The sequence below is a fragment of the Vicugna pacos genome, chromosome 1 (assembly GCF_048564905.1).
Source record: "Vicugna pacos chromosome 1, VicPac4, whole genome shotgun sequence".
Classification (NCBI taxonomy): Eukaryota; Metazoa; Chordata; class Mammalia; order Artiodactyla; family Camelidae; genus Vicugna; species Vicugna pacos.
In genome coordinates, this window is record NC_132987.1 from 66136047 (window position 1) to 66158908 (window position 22862).

A 22862-nucleotide genomic window follows, 5' to 3' on the forward strand; every position below is an offset into this window, starting at 1 on the left:
TTCCTAACAAGGATATAACTTTATTTATAGCCGATAGAGATGATAATACTTTCCACAGAGCAAAAGCAATAATGCAAAGGCTTTCCAACCACTCACACAATATGAAACTTGCCTATACACACACCTTGCTGTCAAGGATCCAGAAATTAGCAGGAACCAAACTTGCTTTTTTGAAGCAAATTTAGCTAAAATATCAATAGATTCAAAACAATAATAACTGTAAGGCTTTAGTGAATCACTGAATAATTCATCAGACTAAGCTAAATATCTAATCTGATTTAAAAAAAATACTATTTACCTTAAGCTTCTTCAACTCTCTGGACAAAGAAAATGATTTTGGGTTTTTAAGTTCTTCAATCAAGACCTCCTTGGAGGAAATCTGCTTTGAGTACTGTGCAGGAATCCATTCTGAGAGAAGCTCAGAATACTGGGAACTCCATAGCCTGCTCCATGCGGGAGAAGACCCCTGTAGAAGGCAGTACGGCTCTGGGGCACAGAAGCCTTGGAGCCAGACTAAGTCCTTCAAATCCTAGCACTTGTACTTATTAATTATGTGACCTTTGTGAAAGTACCTATCCTCTCTATGCATCAGTTTTCTCAATTACAAAATGGGGATACTAATAAATATAAAGCTCTTATAAAGGGGAAAAATAAGGACACAATATTAACTATTATTATCTGAAAAAAAATTCTTGTGTGTTTGTGTATCTGTAGGAAAAGAAAAAGACATCCTGTTCATCACTTTTGGAGAGAGGCTGGGACATGGATAGCCAGGTAGTTTCTTACTGTAACTTTCTTCTGACTTGGAGGACCATGTAAAAGTAAATTTTGACCAGTCATATATTGCTTATAGTAGGCTCACCTCTAGCCTTTTCTCTGTCCAGAGATTATCAGGGAGAAAGGTTTTAAGGGAGAAGGCGTGGCTTCATGGGACTTGGCAAAAGGATGAGAAAAGTGCTACTGTGGGGACTACAGTTACTAAGAAAATGATAGTCTATGGAAATTTTGGGGATTTGTCTGTTAAAACTAGAAGTGGGGTATACTCAAAAGTATAATAGTATCTAGAGGAAAAAAATGTTCAGAGGCATGTACCATTATTATGGAGGGGCAAGTGCGTGCCACGTGGCAGATTACAGGGATCGGGGGAGCAAGGACAAAGTTAGAGGCCAGTCAGAGTTCAGAGGCCAAGTGTTCTGGAGTAAGAGACTCGGTTTTCCAAATCAGTGGTGAGGTCTCCAGAAATGGCTTCCTTACTCCTGCCTCTGCCCAAGATTCAGGGAGCATATATCCTCTGCTGGGTTGTTAGCAACCCGAGTCAGGCAGCAACAATTGATTAAACACCAGCCGTACACCAGGTGTCCTGAAAAATAATAGCCTTGTTCCATTTATTACCAAAGGTTGCTCAGTCTCTGCCCTGGCCACTTTTCTGGCCGTGGGGCAGGGAGGGGAACGTGGGTCTCCAGTTTTCCATAACCAAAGCCTTCTTCTCCCCTATTCACACTAGGATTTTTACTTTTAGGGTAGAGATTAAAGGGCAAACAAACAAAACTGAAGGACTGCCCCACAGATGGCAATAAGAAGAGGATCAGCTAGCAGCTAGTACTTCAGCTGCACAACGCAGAAGATGATTCCACATCCACAATGCTCCACCTCCACAGCCCTGCAAGAATGCCATGAGAATGAGGCACAGTACCTCTGCAGCAAAATATCACACAGATCTTTGGGGCTTTTATCTTCCGTACAATGTAACACTCCAGAAAAACTTCTTATTCTTACACAAACCATTTCTTGAGATGAAAAATTTAAAAGGTGTTCTTACATAAAGATTTAGATTAGTATTTACTCTGCATCTTCGACTGTGCCTTTTGCAAGCTGGGCTCAAGACTTCCCGTAGTCTTCTTACTCAATTCCTTTGTCTTTCAGCTCCTGTTTGACACGTTTCAGATAGTCAGGATCAGGGTAGCCATAACTGCAGAAGGAAAAAGGCCCTTAGCTTCATCACAGATGGTTTTAAAGAACCTGTACAGTAGGTCCCTGGCATTAACATTCAGTGTTGCAAACACTCACAAGCAATTCTGAAGGCATATAACTGATAATTATTTGGAAGTATGCAGATGTGAGTCATTTAGCTAATGAGTAGGCCTAGCTGTCTGCCCAGGATCTGCCTTCCAACAAGACTTTTTAATTTTGAGCTCATGGTAAGCAGTGACTCATAAAGTTACAATATACTATATTTTTATGGAAGGTAATAATTTTGCTACAGGAAGATTTTCACATTTGGGAAATTAAGTCTCAGAATACTAAGGGTTTGAGGTATTCTATCTGAATTTCATAAAGAACAATTGGATTGCCCATAATACAACTTCCATCATCATTAAGATTTTTCTAGACAAATATTAGCCAAGCATATTTAGGATGTCTATGGACTGATGGAAGGGTTGAAGAAAGGGCGGTCTTAAAAGAAGTCAAAGTAATTAAGATTCCTAGGTTCTGCCCATCAAATAGACATGAAACCCCAATTAAATCAACTTAGATACCATTCATCTTGGATTCTGAAGAGCTACCGCCCTTTGATACAAAATTTATTCACTGTATGTTACTTTGTGGTTGGCAGGGTAGAAGGTGTTGGGAACCAATCCTTTTGCCTTTGAGGTTATCACTCCAGATTAGCATCTGTCAAGATACTTAACTGTATCCTATCCCACTGGTATAAACTGTCTCCTTACAGCTACATCTTTAGCAGCCAAATTCTGTTTAGCAGCCATTGTGTTTCAAAAGATTCTTACCATTGTGGTCCCCCACTGCAGGATGTCTTGTGGTGGATATCGTTCCATGTAATAACATCTGAGAATCCTGATGCTCGAGACACTCCCACTGTGAAAATCAGTTTTTGGTCAAAGGCCCTACGAAGCAGGCGCAGAACCTCCCTTCCTTCCTGGTTATCAGGCAAGTATGCACTTCGCTGTATTCCATAAAATCTCTTTCCTGGGTTTGGGTGCTCTTTCTATATAAGACAAGAAAATATCAAGTGAAAACATTCCTGTGTCTAAATTTTACTTTATCTATAGATGTGTTTGCAGATAGAGCAAACAAAAAAACAAAAAAAGTATTGAAGGTTTGCTCAGATTCCACATATAATTCATATTTCTCCTCTTTCCCCAAATTCCTGCTGGGAACACTTATCCACCTTCCTGACTTCCTCCACCCCAACACACAATCACCACCCACCCTTTCTCTGCCTTACTAGACACAAAAGATACCTAAGTTATAAGTAAATGTACCTTCATCAGCATTTAAAACCCTTGCATATGATCATGGAGATAATTACCTGGGAAACATACTGGAAAGAAACCCAAAGACTTCAGAAACACTTACTGTTTGTATGCCTCCTTTAATAGTATAAGTAATCTTAATGGAGCCACAGGATTCATAACCTGGAAGTGAGTCCTTTAAGTAAATGAAACTCATATTTCCATCTGGCTGATTTCCTTTCTGGATGCCGTAGGAAGTCTGGCACACAGGACAGACTGGCTTATATGAAAAGGCTCTCTCAATACAGAGGTTGCAGAATTCATGCTTGCACTTGGAGAGCACGCGTTTGTTATTAATGGTGTCCATACAGATGATACATGTGTCCTTTTCCTTGTCCACTCCTGATACCCCAGAACTGGCAGAGTGCTGGAATGTTGTTGAAGCTGTTTTTGAATCACTGCTGTCAGTGGGTGCATCATGGTCATCATTCCATTTTTCTCCAGCTAACGGAGAGATTCCCGCTCTGTTTAAGACATACTGTTTTGCCTTTGCAAGGTTATCTGGCAGCCCAGTCAAAGTCATTGACTCTTGACTTAGCACAAGGTGTATATCTGGATGTCTTTTTCTAAAGTCATCAGCAAACTTGGTCCCATACAAGTGCTTTTTCTCCTTGCCCAAAGCTTTCAGTGAAAGAACTTCTCTCATAATCTGACAAGAGACATGTTGGTAGGCATCGATGAAACTTGAATAAGCATGCACAGACAGATCTAACTCCTTGATTTTAGGTTTAAACAGAATGCAGGTTTTCTGACCTAATCCCAAAACCTGCTTTCGAGTGTTGTATTTTTTTTCTATTTTTGATATCTCCTGGAATAATTCCGCTTCTAAAAGCTTATAGTGAGCAGTGTCAACCTGAATTCCATTCATCATGTGCTTGGCAGTCAATATTTTCACGGGTGCCTTGATAAGACTTTCAGAGGTTTTTGAAGCAAGAAGATGTTCAGCAGCTGAAATGTCATCTGTGGTCCCAAGAAGGGTTAATTCTCGCCCTTTCTCCTTTATGAGGAGCTTTGTAAACTGCTGGCTTAATTCTTGTTTGATTTCATTTGCCTGCTTACTGTCTGCAAAAGCAATACATTTCTGCCCCAGAGTCCCTACGTTCTGAAATTCACTGGCGAAAGAGTCGCGAGCTGCTTCGAGGTTACCTGAGATGAAGTCTAAATAGACTATATTTGAAGAACTCTCTCGAGCTTTTATTTTTGTACCAAATCTTTTCTCTATTGAGCCTATTTTATCAGGGTAGGTGTATGTGAAGTATTCAAAGAAAGCCAAGGGAACTTCGAAATGGTTGCTTTTATCCTCTGACCTGGCTTTTGGTTCAGAGGGAGAAACATAGCTGTGTGCATCCTGCTGATGGAGTGGCTCCATCTCTGTTGTCAAAAGGGAAGAATCAGGTTTCTGTTCTCTTTCCAACAGTTGCTCACTCAAGAAGCCATGTATTCTTTCAATATCTCTGAAGTCACCACACACCTTCTCAGTTCCATCACGGCCCTCCACACATTTGACATTGGGGCAGAGAATGGTGATCTGCTCCCTCTGCTCTTTGGAGAGCAGGTGACAGTTTAGCTCAGCTGTGACAGTAAGAAAGATCTGAAATTTTAAAAGGGAACAAATAAAATCTCTTAGACATCCATGCCTATGTTCACCTCTCAGGAGAACGTCTAGAGACTAGAGAAACAACCACTATGACTTCTTTCAAATCCTTTTTGTAGAGGATGCAACGTACTACAGCCCTGGGGAGTTGGGGGTGGGGTGGGAGGTGAGGGGAAGAGGCTCAGGCACACCTCCAGAGATTCTGATGTAAATGTAGGACCTGAACACTAACACTTTTAAAAGTTCTGTGGACAGGGAATCTGGTTTCTAGAGCTGCCACTATCTGTTTGACCTTGGGGGTTGGAGTGACGGAAAGGCACTCCGGCTTTCTGGGTAAATTGCTGTGATTCTCACTAAAGAATGTGAGCCTGGAAGGGAGTCATAAATCTGAGGAGGATGTTTTTTCCTATAATTGTATTTTCTCTTCTACTCTCCTCCTTTTTAAAAAAACAAAACAAAACTAACCACCTAACTACATGCAGTGTTGCTGGGTCCTCTAAACCCTGGCCTTTAGAAGCTCAAATATAAGACAAACACATGAGATTAGGCAAAAAAGGACAGAGACAAATTGAATGTACTATAAAAGCAAGATTTCTAAAGTTTTGCTCCTCTTCAAGGTCTTCACACATGCCATGCACATGCCATTTCCTCTGCCTGTAACATCCTTCCTCTAGATCTTCCTCCAGAATGTTTCCTGAATCCAGCCACTGCTCACGCCTCCATCAGGACCACCCAGAGTCCAGGCCATTATCATCCTGCACCTGGCTCACTGTAGCCCCTCCTAACTGGGCTCTCTCACTTTCCACTTTAGCCTCTTCCTACATTCAGTTCTCCACGCAGCAGCCAGAGTAACCCTTTAGAAATATGAATCAGATCACTGTATCCCCCTGGCTCAAAACCATCTAAGGAATCTCCTAACATTTAAGTTAAAATCCAAAGTCCTGATCTTCATCCCTCAAAGACCTGACTTCTGGGTACCTCTCCAAGTTCCTCTCTTACTCTCTCTCTTGCTGTCTGCTCTCCAGCCAGCAGGCCTCCCTCCTTGAAGGGGCTCAGGATGTAGGCTCCTGTCTGACTCGGTGGTGGGGGGGGTGTCAGCCTTGCACTTGTTTCTTCCTTCTGCCTAGAATTTTCTTCTCCTAGAAATCCACTTAGTTAGCTCTCTTACTTCATTCATGTCTCTACTCAGATGTCATTTCATTTGAGAGGTTTTTCCTGATATCCTACTTAAAACAGTGGTCCTGTTACTGTCATTTATCCTGCTTTCTTCTTCTTCCTAGCACTTATCACTGCAGACATTTTGTTTCATATCTATTTGTTTCCTATTGTCTGGTTCCCTCACTAGAATGTAAGCTCCTTGAGGGCAGGGTCTGATGTGTTCCTGTCTGTATCCCCAGCTCCTGGCACACAGAAGTCATTGTCAAATGACTGCATGACTGGCTCCTTCTCAAATGTCACCTCCTCAGACACTGTGACTTCTGGTCAGAAATAACACAAACTCCTTCTTCTTCCTTGCCTTGGCCCTGTCACTCTGTAAATGACAAAACCTCATTACATTTTTTTCTCAACACATATCACTCTCTGAAATGGTTTTCCTCATTTTGTTTACTTGCTTATTGTCTTTCTGTGTACCTCTCCACCCCCAGCAGGGACCTGGCTGTTGTGTTCACCTCTGTGTCCCTGTTGCCTAAACAGTGCCAGGCTCATACTAAGTTCTTAGTAAATGGTCCTTGGACTGGAAAGGATTTTGCAGGAACATACCCAACTCCCCTCAATACTCACCTTTCTGACACAGGAATCCACAGCATTAGGGATGTGCTTTTCATTTGGATGCTTCTCACCAGACCTCGCCCCTTTTTGTGACTGTGTCAGAGAAGACATTCTGGCCCTTGTATTCTTCTCTACTGCATTTTCATTGGGTTCCAGGAAAATAGTCACAGTTTTGTCGTCAACCACAATTTGGTGCTTTCCTTTTTTCAACACTCCCTCCTTACCTTCAGTGGAGACATTACATATATGCATAAACAGAAATGGGAGATTTTAAATAATCCTCTTACTCATGCATCTGTATCCTGCCCCAGTACCCTCCCAGTAAGGGCTGCTCCATGCATCCTGAAATGGTGAGTTGGTGACAGGGGACCTGAGGGAGATATTCAGAACTCTTAATTAGGCAGCTTACATTTTACTGTAGAAAGGAAGGCTTAATGATAATGTAATATCCACTCATTAAAAGTCATGTTCCTGAAACTGTCTGTTTCCCATTTCAATGACATGGAGTAATGCTCATTATAAGTGAAAAAAAAATCAGGAGTAAAAAATGTAGACTGTTTTGTAACTATATATGTATGTATATGTGTTTACTGACATTCAGAGGAAAAAGTCTGGGAGTAAATATACCAAAATGTTCAGATTGTTTTTCACCAGGTGGTTTTCTTCTTTATTCTTTACCCTGTCTTCTATAGTGAGCATATATAACTTCTGTAGCTCTTAAAAACAAATCAGTGGAATAATTGTTTAAAACATAAAAGCAGAATGGCAAGGGCTGACCGATGTCGGCGGGTGGGAAGGGTGTTTATTCTTCTGAGAGCTGAGAATTATGAATCGGGACGAGGAACTGGAAAGTGTCAACCTGAAGGCGCAGTCTTCCCAGATCACGGACTGGGCACTTCTGGGCTCTGTTGGGCTGCGCCTCCTGGCTGCAGAAGCCCCTAGTTCCTGTCCCCCACCAGACGATACCAGACTCGCCTTCTCTCCTGAGGCAGCTTGAACTGGGTCTGCACGTAATCCCCCGGAGCTGGACCCCTCAGGGACGGCGGTTGCCCCCCTCCCCCGCCCCTGCCCTGGCCCACAGCTCACCCGCCCGTTGCTGGAAATCCACCCGATAGGTGCCCTGGTCGCTGGGATCCAGGGCACGGACGGTGCACTCTCCGCCTCCCGACTCCCGGCTCTGAAAGTACTTTTCCAGCTTCCTTTGAAGACGGATTCCGGGCTGGGACACCCGCACGAACAGCGGGGACGGCGGGCAGAGGTTCGAAGCCATGGCTCTCTGTGTAGGGCTCTGGCGCGGCAGCTTGCGACGCAGCGGGGCCGGGGCCGGGGCCGGGGCATGGGTGTGTCCCGCCGCGCTGCCCCCAAGCGCAAAGTTTCAGTTTCGCTTTCTCCGTGATCCCTTCTGTTTTCCGTCAGAGCCACTCCTCCTCCTCTCCTCGCCGCGGACTGCCGGGTGAGTAGGTCCCGTCTCCCGTCCCCGGGGCGGTGGGCGCTCGAGCCTCCCGGGTCTCCTCTCCTGCAGACTCGGGCAGGGAGCGGGTGGGCGAGGGGCGGGCTCCCAGGGCCAGGCTGGTGAGGATGGAGACTGGGAGAGATGCTCAAGGCAGAGTTTCTCCTGAGTTTGTGGTTCTTTTGACTCTTATTGTTGTTACTTTCGTTTGCAGCTGAAATATAATTCACATTCTGAATTCAGGTTAAATTTACCAACACTTTTAAAAAATTTGAATTTGTTCATCTGCATTATGGCGTACAACCCGTTATCTCCCTCTAACTATCGTTTAGACTGGCTCTTCCGGTTTTTCTGCGCTTCTTTCAACATTTGGCTCAGTGCTGAACTACGTGCTGCCCTGCGTAAAGGTGAGAGTGGAGGCACCTGACCGCACCAGCTGGGAGGCAGACGTGTGATTAAAGAAGCAAAATCTCTGGAAGGCTTCAAGCGGAAGTTTGAAGTAGAATCCTAAAAGAGAGGAGGAGGGATGGGGAGGATCTGAGGCACAGGGACCACTGTATCTGAAGCACAGAGGGCACACTGAGGCCTTGGACGAGATGAGATAGGTGAGAGAGCCGACAGAGGAAGGGGCTAGATCAGTGCTGTCCAACAGAAGTGTAATGGGGGCTACAGATTAATTTAACAATTTTTAGTAGCCATATTTTTAAAGTATAAGCAGGCAAAATTAATTTTATGTTCTTTAACTCACTATATCGTAAATTAACCGTTTCAGCATGCAGTCAATGTTAAAAAACATATTCATGAGATATTTTACATTCTTTTTTGTCATCTTAAGTCATTGCAATCCAGTGTTTATCTCACATTTACACCACCTTTCAGTTGGAATTAGCCACATTTCAAGTGCTCAAGACCTACTTGTGGCTAATGGCCCACACTGGACAGCACAGTTCTAGATGGTGAAAGGTCTTGAAAATCAATGGGGAGATATGGAAAGCTTGAAAGCAGGGCAAGCAGGAGAGTGTCATATCAGATGTGCATTTTAGAAAGCTGATGTTGACAGTGATGTGGAGGGCACATTTCCATCTGTGATGAATGGAGGTGGAGAGGCCAGAGATAAGATTTTTGCACCTGGCTGGTAAGACTAGAAATGAGTCCGTCTTTATGAAGAGCGATTTGACAGTACTGCCAGAATAATGACTGCATATACATCCTTGTTCTGCAGTTCCACTTCTAGGACTTTGTTCTGTTGACTGATTAGTACCTGTGTCAAGTGACCTATGTACTAAGTTATTCTTTTTTTATAATAGCAAAAGATAAGGAACTCCATAAATGTCCATAAAAAGGGGGACTAACTTACAGTGCATCTATACAACGGAATGCAATGAACAGTAGAAAGAATGAAGATGCTATGTGCTAATATGGAAAGATCTCTAGGATTCATTAATGGATAAGGCAAGATGCAGGGCAGTGTGTAAAAGATGCTACCTTTTGAGGATGGGCACAGGCTCTGAAGAGCAGTCTGACCAAAGCTGGTGTCCCAGAGAATCCTCCCCATGAGGGCAAAGGCTCAGAGGTGAAGGAGAGTTTGGAGAACATCAAGTAGTGCCATTTCACAGCACTGCAGTTCCCCTGGAGTGTGGGGTATGTATAAAGGAGTCTGGAAAACAGAAATGACAGAGACCCTTGAATGTCAGGCTGAAGAGTTTGGTCTTTACCGTAGGTGATGGAGTCTGCTGAAGATTTTGAGCAGAGAATGCTTCTCAAATAAAACCCATCTTTGTAAGGTGGGTTTTTTTTTTTTTTTAAAGATGTTACCTTTTATGTAAAAATGCCTCTGGAAGAATGCAGAAGAAGCTAGTAACTTATTGCCTCTAGGAAAGAAATTTAGTGAGGGGGGTAGGAGGGAGCCTTTTACATTTTATAAAATTGAGCCTATTAATATAATACCTATTCAAACAATAAATGTACAATTAAATACATTTAAATCTTTAAAAAGAATTTGTTGCCATAGTTCAGGCAAGAAGCCCTGAGGTCCTTAAGTGAAGTGGTATTAGTGGGCAAGGAGGTAGGGCCATATTTGAAAGTGATTTAGTTGGACAGGACCCAGTGATGAGTTGAATATAGGACAGAAGAGAAAATTCTAGATTTCTGACTTGAGTGGATGAATGGTGTATCATTTACTAAACTGTAGAATCCAGGAGATAAAGCTTGGATTTTGGAGGGGATTGGCTGAGGGTAGGTAGTGGTGTAGGGGACTGGGGATGAGGAGATTATGGGTCCAGTTTTGCAGCGTGTTTGAAGGGACTATGGGACATCAGGTCGACTTGAAAAATGAGGCTTAGGAGAGCAATTGCCTAGAGATACGAATATGGGAGTCTCATATGCAGATGGTGAGTTGAAGCCATGAGAGTAGATGAGATCACCCCTAGAGGGTGGGTAGAATGAGCTGAGATGTGCTTCTCAGACAGAATCCTGGGGCAAATGATTAATGGGTGAACCATGGATGTGAATCCAGGGAAAAGGCCTCTAAAGGTAAAGTGAAAAGTAACAAAAGAACCCAGGTAAGATGGCATAGGAGAAGCCAAAAAGCAGAGGTTCTGAAATCAAAGAGTGAAATGAAGGATGAAACTATAGAGAGGGGTCAAATAAAGATTATTAGGACAGAAGAGAGTCCCCTGGGGTTAGCCGCCTGGAGGACACTGACAGGCCATTTCAGAGGATGCTGGGGGTGAGCTAGACTACAGTGGGTTGAGCAGGCAGACGGGCAGAGTCAGCCCCTTCATGCTGCCTGTGAAGAGGTAGGAACCAGTGATGGAAAGTTGGGAAGGCTTTTGTTGCTATTGTTTTTAAAATGGACGAGCCTGAATGTTTTGGACAATATGCTCTTTGTTTCTAATTTCTTTGGGGTTAAATGAATGCCACCCCCACTGCCAGGTCTGTCCCAGGACCTTTAAAGCCTGGGCTGAAGAAGAAAATTAAGTGCATCATCTAAAGCAAAAACCCACTGGGAACCCCACAGCGGAAGCAGACGCAGAAGGCGTCCTTTTGTGTAAACAGCAGTGCCCTCTGGAGGCAAAAATGCATCTTCTTGTATTTTAGGATTGTATTTGGACTTAACTGCTTTTCCTGACACAAGAATAATAGTGCTCTGATACTGTAGATAATTGCACAAAGGTTTCCTATTTCTAAGGTATTAGAAATCATTTCATAGGCCTAAAGGCAACCATGTGGCAACAAGTGTGGGTAACTGTGTCTGTAGTCATTTTCGTCATTATTCTCCTCAAAATCCAGTCTTTAATTCCTACCTGTTAGATGGGAAAAAAAATCATTAAAATTATGTTTTCCCAAGGTCTCTGATCTTTATCTAGGTAGTCCCCATTCTAATAGATCAGGGATATTTATCACAAACTCAATACTATACGCCATGAATGGCACAGGTGCAGCTCCTTCTTTCTTCAGACACTCTCCAGGGGTCTTCACTCACTCATAGACTGGTTTTTCCTCATTGTTCTTTGAATGCTTTGCTCAGTTTTACCACTTGTTATCATCCTCCTCTTCTAAATATGTAAAAGCCTGCTCCATCATTCAAGGCCTGGCTCTAGCTTCACCTTCCCCATAAAGCTTCCCCTGCTATGTGCCATACAGCTCTTTCCCTTTGAAATGCCGTTACGGTTTCAACTGGAACCTCTCTTTAAAGGATGGAAGGTAAACAGAACAGTAGCAGCAAAAACAATGTGTGCCTCTTCACCAATGAAATTAAAAACAACTCAAGATCAGAAATCGTGTTTAATCTTCCTGTTGTGTATTCTCACTAAATTCCTAAAGATGCTACTCAATGCTTGTTACATCCTTCTCTTCATTCCTAGAAGGGGGCTGCCATATTTGGGAAACGCAAAACGGAGTCAACATACAAAAACCCCAGAGACCTGGAAGATGGACTTTTTCAAGGTAAAAAGCATAAATGTATATAAATAATAAACCTTGATCAGCATGTGAATGGTTCTTCCTGTAACAGCAAGAAATCTGGGGTCTTCAGTTACACCTGGCATTCTTACTTGGTTTTAATATCCCTATAAATTTTCCTCCTTGCCCCATGTGAGAGATGGGAAATCAAGAATATGCTAATCTAATCAACAGAGTCAACATAAGGATGGGTGATTTCTTTTTTAGATGTCACTTCAGTATCATTTTGATTCTCTACTCATTCAGCAGTTCTGCTTTTGCAGGATTGGGAAAGGGAGGGTGATGGAGGAGGAATAAAAATAAGGCCTAGGGAAAAGGCACCTCATTTGTTTACCCTGACAATTCCACCTTCAGGCTTGTGTCATGAAATAAGCAGTGGAAAGTGGATCCTTACTGGTAGATGGGGAGCTGTAGCCGATGAGGCCCATGTGCCCTTGTCTTTTCTTCTCCCCGGGAAACCCCACCAGCTTTTGGAGATTGGAGTCCTTTCTGAGAGTTTTGGGACATTTTGGCATGTGACCTTTGAGCCTTTCAAGTGTTAATGTCTAACCCTTCATCTCATCCTGAATTAAAGTGCATTGGCCTCTAGGGAAGTGGGATAGGGTCAGTGTTTGCTGGAACATTTAGTGTTTCAAGTATTTTAGGCACACTGATCAAACGAACAGATAAACAAATGTGTTCCTCTTTCCCCTCAAACCCAGTGGTTATAGGAAGGTTTCTGTTGCTTTATGTTTATTAGGCTGTTTGTCAGCAGTAATCTGTAGTCATTCGGTCTCATTTTTTTTTTTTTTAAACCACTCTCACTTTTCACAGGGTGTTGGAGCAGCAGCTTACAATGAGAAATCAGGTAGGATCACCTCATTCTCTTGTCTCAGAAAGTCTTTGCTCAGATCTTTCCTCAGTGGAGAAAGGGGAATACAGAAGGAGACTGTCTCCCCTAGAAGTGCTCAGGTGTGTGACTGCAGGACTTGTGGCGACCCGGCACATGCCTCGGAAGGGGGACAGCTTCACAGGCAATGTGGCACCAGATGTGCTCTCTTTGAGTTCCCGTTGATTCTATCCTTTGCCCGCAAGATGTGAGACTCTTCTGACCACAGCCCTTCTGAAACTGACCAGAAGAGGTGACCCACTGATTATCTCCTTGCTCAACAAACAAGGCTTATAAGAGCCAAATGGAACCTGCCTAATCCTAGGGTGGCCCACTTGAGATTTTCAACCAAAGCACAGGCCTGTTGGCTTTGATTACTCATATGATGCTTCTTTTAGGTAGCTGAGGCCACCAGAGGTCTTTCTAGGTGGTTCAGATTAGAAATGAAAGTTGAAGTGAAAAAATAATAAATTACTATATTATATCTATTTCAGGGCACACATTTTTTTCACATCTCTGAAATAAGGCCACTCCCTAGCCACTGATAGTACGCCATGACTTAGTTGGCATCAGGAGCATCTAAATAACAATGCCTTAGACTCCATGAATTAGGGTTGTCACAGGTTGAGTTCTCCGGGAAGCAAAACTAACATGGAGTTAGGAATGCAAAAGATTTATTGTGAAAGGAAGAAAGAAACTGTATTGGGCAGACAGAGCCCTCAGGCTGTTGTAAAAACCTGGCAAAGCTCTGGCAGCCTGAGATTGCCCGCTGGTGGGGTCCCACGTTGGAATCAGTGGCCTTTTTCAGCCATTGATGGGGGCCACCCTGAAAATAGCATGACGCTGCCTGGAGAGCTGAGATGGGCCCCAATGGGCTAACAACTGGAGGCTGTCAGATAACCATATCCCCCTCTTCATTGAGGGGCGATCTGAGCAGCACATCTTTTTGCCTGCCACATACACAGAATCATTTTTAGTCAGTCAGTTTTAATTCCACCAAAATCGTGCCACAAAAACAGGAGTATGATGAAGAATTATTTACTGTGGCATTGTCAGTGCTCCACCCATCTGCTGGACCATGACCCCAGGAGCATCCTCGACTGGTGACTGGTAGAAGCTGGATAAATATCTTAGCTCCTTTACCCCTCTTGTGGTATAACTCTGAGATGTGTGGTCTACACTGGCCCACCCACACCCCTTTGGAGTTAAGTTTCATTTGCTTCGTAACATCTCCTTCATTTGCTTCCTTCCTTCCCCTGTCTCACTTTTCCTCTCTGCTCTCCCTGTCCCACGCCCCTGGTGTTTTCTGGGATCACCTCCTAAATAAACTTACACTCAAATCCTTGTCTCAGAGTCAGCTTCTAGGAGAACCCAAACTAAGACAAAAGCAAACAAGTTATGAATAGAGCCTCCAAGAGGGGAGGGTATAGCTCAGTGATAGACTTCATGCCTAGTGTGCACGAGGTCCTGAGTTCAATTCCCAGTACCTCTGTTTAAAAATAAATAAATAAATAAATCTAATTAACTCCCCCATTAAAGAAAATAGAAAAAAAAATTTAAGTCTATGAATAGAGCCTCCACATATTTTTGACTCACAAGTCCTTTCCAATAATTGTGCCTTAAGCATGGGTCTTCCCAAACTCACCATTTTTATGTGGATTTTTAAAATCTATGAGCCTTGATGCATGCAGTTTTCTTACCACCATCATTGTGTCATAATAGCTACTATTTATTGGTATATGCCAGGCATAAGAGTACGCACTTTTGGTAACTTACCATTGAAAACTCTTGGTCTAATTACAGGTCGAGGTGAGAGCGAGGATCAGGAAGGGGCGTAGAGGAAGTTCATGTCTCTTTTGCATATGGGAAGTTCAGTCTCCTGGTGTGAAGTAGAATTACATCCTTTTCAAAGGAACCTTTGCTCGTTTCTTTATTTTTTATCTCCTCTCCTTTTTCAGAGACTGACATGCTCAGAGAAAACTATAGTCAACAGATTTCCATTAATCACAGTGACTTCAAAATTTTAAAAAATAATAAGAGTCAGCTATGGGAAGTCCTCCAGAATAAATTTGGGTGTATCTCTACCCTGGTCTCTCCAACTCAGGAAGGTAACAATGAGTCTCTACAAGTCTTCAGAAAAATGCTGACTCCCAGGCTAGAGTTATCTGTCTGGAAGGATGACCTCACCAGACATGCTGTTGATGCTGTGGTGAATGCAGCCAATGAAGACCTTATACATGGGGGAGGCCTGGCCCTGGCCCTTGTGAAAGCTGGTGGCCTTGAAATCCAAGAGGAGAGCAGAAGATTCATTTCTTCATTTGGCAAAATACCGACTAGTGGGATAGCTGTCACAGGAGCAGGGAAGCTTCCCTGCAAATTCATTATCCACGCTGTTGGGCCTCGGTGGGGGTCAATGGATGCATCAGAATGTATCAATAAGCTGTATTGGGCCATTGTCAATGTTTTGAATCATGTCAGTGATGAAAATTTGCACATCAAGACAATAGCAATTCCAGCCTTGAGCTCTGGAATTTTCAAATTCCCTCTGGATTTGTGTACACAGATCATTGTGCAAACTATTAAGAGTTATTCCCAAAATGAGCAACTAGCCAGTAATTTGAAAGAAATTCATCTGGTAAGCAATGAGGACCCTACTGTTGCTGCCTTTAAAACTGCTTCAGAAGTCATCCTAGGGAGAAACGAGCTAGAATCCTGGGTGAGTCAAGAAGTCATCTCCCCTTTTGATACAATGGTGGTGAACAACCTGACTCTCCAGATTGTCTCGGGCCTCATTGAACTGCAAGAGGTAGGTCTTTGCTTCCGTTCTCTTGCACTGCCAAAGGGGATCTCTGAACTGTTTATTAGCTACCAATTATGTTTTGAGTATAGACTGTTTCAAACACTGCTTAGAAAGTATCTTGTTAAGGATAAGAGTGTGGACTTCAGAGCCAGGCCATCTGGATTTGAATACTAGCTTTGCCCTGTACTAACTGGGTGACCTGATTCAAATTACTTTACCATTTGGGCTTCAGTTTTCTCATCTGTAAAATGAGGATAATAATAGCATTTATATCTTAGAGTTGAAATCAATACATATAAACTTATTAGAGTAGAACTTGGCATGTGATAACTATTTATGATTATTATTACTATTATTCTTAGGCACCATGAGGAAATAGAGCAATCTTTGATTCCAGGGTAGTTAAAATCTATTATATTCTCTTTGAGTAAAAAGATTCTCTATTTGAAAAATCTCACTGGGGAGACAAATCATCTGAACATTTCTAAAGCAACCTATCAATAATAAACAAGGAAGTCTTAATAGAAAGGGTATTCATAATATATATGAGTATGTACACTTGTGACAGGTGTGGAGTGTAGTAGACCATGAAGGATTACTCTAGAAGATGTGAGTTTTGAATCTGATATCAAGTTAAGTTGGTTATGAACTGGCAGGAGAAGAGGCCTGGGTGGTTACAATGACTAATCAGAGAGATACAGAGGAATTGACAGGTTAAAAATAATAGGCTGGACCAGTCATCAAACCCATATGGAGCTGTAGATTATCTTCTGAGTATATGCCTCTGTGCCAGGGGCTGTGGAGGATACAAAGTGTAACTTAGCTTTTAGCCAGGGATCATTGGGCATAAAGGTGAGGGCCCTGCAGGGAGAGGAGGGAGTCAGGGTGACAGTGAACCTAGGTATTTCTGGATTAGTGCTGCTTCCCTGCTAGGCAAAGAGCACCTTGAGGGTGGGGATCAAGGTTTGTAGTCCCAGAGCTGGTCTCTGGGCATGCATCTAGGTGTTCACCAAATTATTGATGAATAACTTCAGGGGGCAGCAGGGAGCAAGAGCTTCCGTGGAGGAAGACAAAGACTATATAAAGCCATATATATATATATATATTTTTTTTTTTCCTGGATCAGGGACTTTTTTATGGCCACAATCAAATGACCTAATCACAAGTAGAAAAATGCCACTTATTGCCTTCAAGACAATTAGAAAGAAGATTGAGGGGACTCATGACATGAAATATTTATTTGATAAGTCATTAATATGTCGATTAGAAGTTAAAGGGGAAACATCCTGGTTAAATAACTTATTCCTTTAACTAAAATTTTATTGTATCTATTTATCGCCAACATTAGAGATTTTAAAATTTGTAGAGTGTCCCTGTGCCCCCAACTTGCAAATTCTGATTGCATTTTCAGAGTGACACATTTGTTAACATCCATGAGAAGTACCTAAGTTACTCCCAAAGGGAGCCAAAACCATCAGGATGAATTAGGGGGATTTGAGCATGGGAGGAAAGAAGGATACAACCCCTTTTAGCACAACTCTAAGAGGTGACATTATTTAAAATACAGCCCATGTGTATGTACAGTCTGTGTCTGAAAGGACAGATGAAGAACTGGTGAAATGGTTGCCTGTAGGATAGGTGGGTGAGGGGGATCTGGGGACACCTGCTTGCCACCAAAGACTTTTTTGTCTCATTTGTGCTTTCTTTAATCATGTACTACTTACCTTAAAAATACAAATTAGGAGGTAGAAATTTTTTGAGAAATTTTATTTCCACTCTGTTTAAAATAAAGCAAAATGAAAAATCACCTAGAAACAGCAAAAAAGTGATGACACTAGGGCAGGAAATGAAACCACTGATTGATAACATACAACAAATCACAGAGACTGCTCAGAATCTGGGAATATTGGAGGTAGAAGCCAGCAAGGGGCTGACAGATGTTTGCAATAAAGATTATATCATCCACACAACTTTACCTAATTTCTCAGTAGGAGAATAGGACAAACAGACACATGGCAATCAAATGATCACTCTTTGGAAATGAGTTTATATCCATTATTAAATGGTATTTTTATGGATTTAGGATCTTCAAAAGTGCTTTTCAAAGCTTTTCAGGGAAATAAAGATTTCAGTTAGTCATTTAAGAAAAAGTGATTTAATCCTTTTCATTTTTTCCCTTTGCAGACGGATGTAATTGTTAATTCTGTAGATTCATATTATGATTTTGGATTTGGGTCTGTGTCGAAATCAATTCTGCGAGCAGCAGGAGATGAACTAGAACAGGAATTTAGCCAAAAGATGAGTAAGACACCGCTAGATTCCCAGTCTGTACTGGTCACAAAAGGATTTAAACTGTCCTGCAAATATGTATACCATGTGTTGTGGCAATTTTCTGAACAAAATCTGGTAAGGTCAAAATAAATTTACCTTTTTTTAAATATGTATCTTTATTGAAGTACAGTCAGTTTACACTGTTGTGTCAGTTTCTGTTGCACAGCACAATGCTTCAGTCACGTGAACATACATGTATTTGTTTTCATGTTCTTCCTCACCATAAGTTAAAATAAATTTATCTTTCTGTAGCTCCAGAGCCTATGTAGTCTTTGTTGAACTTCCATCATGTCATTACATTCATGAAATATTATTGTCAAGTGGAATAGTCCCCATTCTCTACGACTCCTGTGAATACCTGAAATACGAAACAGGTGTTGTGGTCACAAGTTACCTTAAGTTTATTTTAAAATATCACCTAACCCATGTCTAAGTTTTAAGTGGTTATACGTCAGATAGACACAGACACTCTGCACACTTGTTCATCTTGCCACACCCAGTGACCCTGGAGGCCTTTTCCTACAGGGCCTGGGATTCAGGCTCTCCATATTTCCTGCCATCGGTTAGATTCCAGGACCACCTGGGATTTCCCTTCCAGTATCATTCTGGTCAAATCTGTTACCTGTGTTGTCTTCCCACCTGTGCTTGTGGTAGAGCTTAGCTCTCTGGCTGACTCTACAACTGAGGCACATAAGACATGCATCAGAGAACAGGGGAAACCTACTGAGATGACGAGAGAGGGAAACTTGATCCCCTTCTCTACCTTTGTCTTTATTTACTTTGTCACCGTTTCTGGTCTTTTGTCTGGAGAGCCCTCAGATCCCAAATATGTCCTCCAGTCATTCTCTACCCCTCAGTTTTCCAAGGTCCTTCCATAGGTAACCTTTCTAAATTAGTATTCAGTCTGAATGTTAAAATGTTGATGGAAGTTTAAATCTGCCAAAAATAAATTATATGACAGTACTTAATGACACTGAATAAATGTTGCTTATTTGCTTTAATCTCTCTCTCCTTTACTAAAAGCTCTTTATGTTGACCTAGAAGTGTCCAGTGAAAGGGGATAAACTGAAGTTTGGCTCTCTGACCTGGGGAGAAGTACATAAACTGGTAGAAATCACAATACCCAGATGTCCTGAATGGCACAAAATGGACCATTCAGTTACTTCAGTTTCTCAGCCCTTTCATTTCTCATCTAACCTTATTACTATAATGGGTTCCCTGTCTCATGGGACCTTTTCTGTCCCCTGAGGAGACGTAGACATGGCCCTGAAGGATAGTGGATGTTGGCATTGTAAAATATGGGCAGGGTTAATGTGTAAGTGAAGTCTTATTTTTGATTCAAGGCTGATCTTAAATTTGTCTTTTTCCTACAGGTATTGAAAAATGCAATGAAGGAATGCTTGGAAAAATGTCTTGAGCTAAATATAGCTTCTATTTCCTTTCCTGCCCTTGGGACTGGAGTCATAGGTATTCTGAAGGGTACAGCAGCAGAGATAATGTTTAATGAAGTTTTGCTATTTGCCAAACACCATTTGCAAAAACAATTAACTGTAAAGTTTGTGATCTTTCCAAAAGAACTGGAGACATATAAGGTGAGTTAATATCTTAAAAATGTCCTACAGTTCATTCATTCATTCACTCAACAACATCTGTTTGATATCTCTAAAGTAAGACATGGGGTCAAGTGCTGTACAGCATGGTGATGTTCTAACTTGGTGAAATTTAATTTTTATAAATTGCTCACTTCTGACCTAGTGAAGAAAGTTATTGTCGAAGGCATATTTACCACACTACCTAGCTTCTCTCTTTTCCTTTGTTGGCATTGATTCTTCCCTCTGCTCCTTAAAAATAAATGACTTCCTAGTTTTTAGTGTGGGGTCCTCTGCTCCTCCCGCTTCTCCTCCCTACCTCCCAACCTATCTCCACGTGTGTGGTTGCCATTTTCTCTCTCCCTACAAGGAAACAAACTTAGACTTATTCTAGCTTGCTCTTTCCTGGAACCGGTGTAAAGGTTCTTAGTCCTTTTGCTGCCTCACTGGACACAGGGAGGTCTGTAGTGTGCTGATTTCCATTACTGACATCATACTATCGATGCTGCATGGCTGAAGGAGGAATTGGAAGAGATGTTCACAGTGGGGTCTCGTGAGCTGATGTAAGCCAGCTCCAGTACACCACTGTCTTATCCACAGCTGACCTGCAGGATGGGGGAAAATTACCTGATGAAGTAGCTTACCTTCTTGACAAAATGAATCATACTGTCATTCAAATGAAGTTCAGCAGTTTTCCTCCCAAGCAGAGGACTATTACGGGGCCTAGATAGGTGCCCTGAGTATATCCCTGAACTATCCATAAAGCCCCATATCCCTATAAGGGGAATTAACCACATCTAGAAAAGAAGGCGCTCATTTTCTTTAACATACAAACAAAAATGTACACGGTCACTCAACAATACACAAAGATCAACCACAGTTGGAGGGCCCTCCTAGGGGCTAATAATAAAAGTAGTTGCCTTGTATGCATCGGCCAGGTACTGTGCCAGGAGGAAGCTGTATCTTTTCACTCCCCTCAATCCTGTGATGAAGCCACTGTTGTCTTCTTCATTTTACACATGGAACCAGAAGTTAATATGCACACAACTAGTCCAGTGGCTGAGCCAAAATTCCAACCTGGGTCTTTTGGTGTTGGTCTGACCCCAAAGCCTGTGTTCTGAGCCACTAAACAAAAAAATATAAAAAAAAATGACTTGAGAGATGATACAGCTTTCAGTTTGGCAACTCAAAGAAGAGGATTATCTTACACAGTAATTTATGTAATACCTTGGACATTGACCATTCGTTCAGGCATTTTTCAGTGTTAGCACTACATTATATCCATGTGGGAGTATGACGTGTGTGTACAGATACGTATATATCTCTGGTCTTCCGCTAAGCACGTCTTTTCTTTGTAAACAGGTCTTTCAATGAGGGATGTGTGTTCAGAAAGATTAGAGGACAACTGACACAGTTCACAGGGGGCATTACCTTGGCAAGGTCCCTGCATTCCAGAAAATAGATTTGTCAGACATCTAGAGTTGACCTGACTCAGAAAGACCAACCTATACTAAACTCACAATAAAGTATACTTATATTCACACGCGTGAACTTTCCAATTCATGAATGACAACGAGTAAATAACTCCTTAGCTGACCAAAATACTGTGTTTACCCAGTATTTCATGATGATAAGGGTCCTGGCTGAAGCTGAGTATCTATAAAGGTGGTGGATAGTCATTCATTTGGTTATTTAACAAATATTTATTGCACATCTACCTTGTGCCAGACATTATGTCTTAGAATAAGGAATACCTTACTAGGAACACTCCTGACATCCCTCACATTGGGTATTGGACGTTTGTGGACATAGCTGGAAAAACTGCCAAGTTCTTGCCATTTGGATCTACTTTTCCAAACTCCTTGCAGACCATCTGCTTGTTATCCACACCTTCTATGTTATTGATGCCGATTAAGTTACTGTTGTCTTTCAAAGTGGATTTTTATCCATTTTGCATATGGCAGCTATTATTAGTCTATTTATAATCAGGTAATGCTATCTCATTTGTTTTGAAGGGCAGGGAATTTCCCTGTCATGACCTCTTCAGGTACTGCATAACTATGGTAAGATCAAGAGCTTTTTGCCCTGGAAATTGCAGTGCAAATATGATTTATGAAGAAAATGTCCTACAGATTAAGAAACTTCATTGTCAAAGTTCAGATGCAATGAAAAATCTAGTCTTTACCTCATTATTTACCATCTTTTTCAGTGAAGTAATTACTATCGAGTGCATCAACTTTAAACAGGGAAGACACTGGACATGGTGGTTCCAAACCGTGGGAGAGATGAATTTTTTCAAATAGACACTGTTAAAGGATCTGCTTGGCAATATACATAAATCTTTGTGTGTAGACTGTCATATAATAATGATGATGACAGTGACTAAAAGCCTCACTTAGGACTCTCTGCTCTGTTTTGCTTCTTGTAGGTTTTCAGCGCTGAAATGGAAAAGAATAAGGTCAAGCTGCACGGTCTTAACAGTTACCCTAGTGGTGAGTAAGAAATTCACGGGCCTAGAAGTAGAGTCTACCACCATAGGCTCATGCTATTCTTGATCATCTGAACTAGTGGAGGGGAGAAGAAGAAGAAATAAGCCAAAAATATTTAATTGTAATTGAATGCCAGCCTGCTCTATACCTGACCATGATTCTGTTTTTGCTCAGTCTATTTTCATGATATGAACAGAGAGAGGCTAAGTTGCAGTGGGTAATCCACAGTGTGGATAGTTCATTTACAAATAGCTGTCTATTATTTTTTTCAAAAGCTTACTAAGCCAGTTACTCTTTCTGCTTTGAATGGAGTGACATCTAAATGGGGTTACTTATTAGTAGTCATAGAAAACACAGCTCAGTAATAACCAGATAACAAATGAATTAACCCAATGCTACACAAACCTGAGTAATCATTGGGATCATGACAGAAACTTTAAAAAACAAACAAATAAAAATATGTATGACCCTAACTGTGCAGATTCTGATTCAGGAACTCTTGAGTCTGGGCTAAGCATGTATATTTTTTAATGCTGCCCAGTCAGTTTTGCTGCTGAACCAGCTTTGGGGTTCACTGGACTAAACCAATCCTGGTTGTCATCGTATAAGGATTAACTTTATCTTATAACTCCATTTCAATCCACAATGTCCCATAGACGTTAAGAACACCAGACATTCAACCAGCAATAGAAACCGT

At 41.8% G+C, this 22862-nt stretch overlaps 2 protein-coding genes and 1 long non-coding RNA gene across 3 annotated transcripts in view; 1 reads left to right on the top strand and 2 right to left on the bottom strand.

The window, feature by feature from the left end:
• Positions 1–7945, bottom strand: DTX3L (deltex E3 ubiquitin ligase 3L). The gene is made up of 5 exons (XM_006215753.4): positions 7762–7945; positions 6688–6899; positions 3376–4902; positions 2787–3004; positions 1–1969 (listed from the first exon to the last, which is right to left on the bottom strand). The coding sequence occupies exons 1-5, from the start codon at positions 7943–7945 to the stop codon at positions 1900–1902; spliced, it is 2211 nt and encodes a 736-aa protein (XP_006215815.1). The 3' UTR covers positions 1–1899.
• PARP9 (poly(ADP-ribose) polymerase family member 9) overlaps positions 7944–22862 on the top strand; it is a 26486-nt gene continuing 11567 nt past the window's right edge. The window contains exons 1-7 of the mRNA XM_072964014.1: positions 7944–8128; positions 11992–12073; positions 12902–12935; positions 14915–15762; positions 17941–18162; positions 19461–19679; positions 22105–22168. Of these exons, the coding sequence (XP_072820115.1) occupies positions 7944–8128; positions 11992–12073; positions 12902–12935; positions 14915–15762; positions 17941–18162; positions 19461–19679; positions 22105–22168 (1654 nt within the window). The remainder of the gene's footprint in view (positions 8129–11991; positions 12074–12901; positions 12936–14914; positions 15763–17940; positions 18163–19460; positions 19680–22104; positions 22169–22862) is intronic.
• LOC140697216 (uncharacterized) lies at positions 18179–22119 on the bottom strand. The gene is made up of 3 exons (XR_012074075.1): positions 21862–22119; positions 20597–20801; positions 18179–18445 (listed from the first exon to the last, which is right to left on the bottom strand). It is a non-coding gene; the product is annotated as an uncharacterized lncRNA (long non-coding RNA).

Coding starts and splice junctions, on each gene's coding strand:
- DTX3L (XM_006215753.4), bottom strand. CDS start 7,945: ATGGCTTCGAACCTCTGCCCGCCGTCCCCGCTGTTCGTGCGGGTGTCC. Junction 3,005..3,375: donor TTAAAGGAGGCATACAAACA/GTAAGTGTTTCT, acceptor TGTCTTATATAG/AAAGAGCACCCAAACCCAGG. Junction 1,970..2,786: donor TGCAGTGGGGGACCACAATG/GTAAGAATCTTT, acceptor TTCCTTCTGCAG/TTATGGCTACCCTGATCCTG.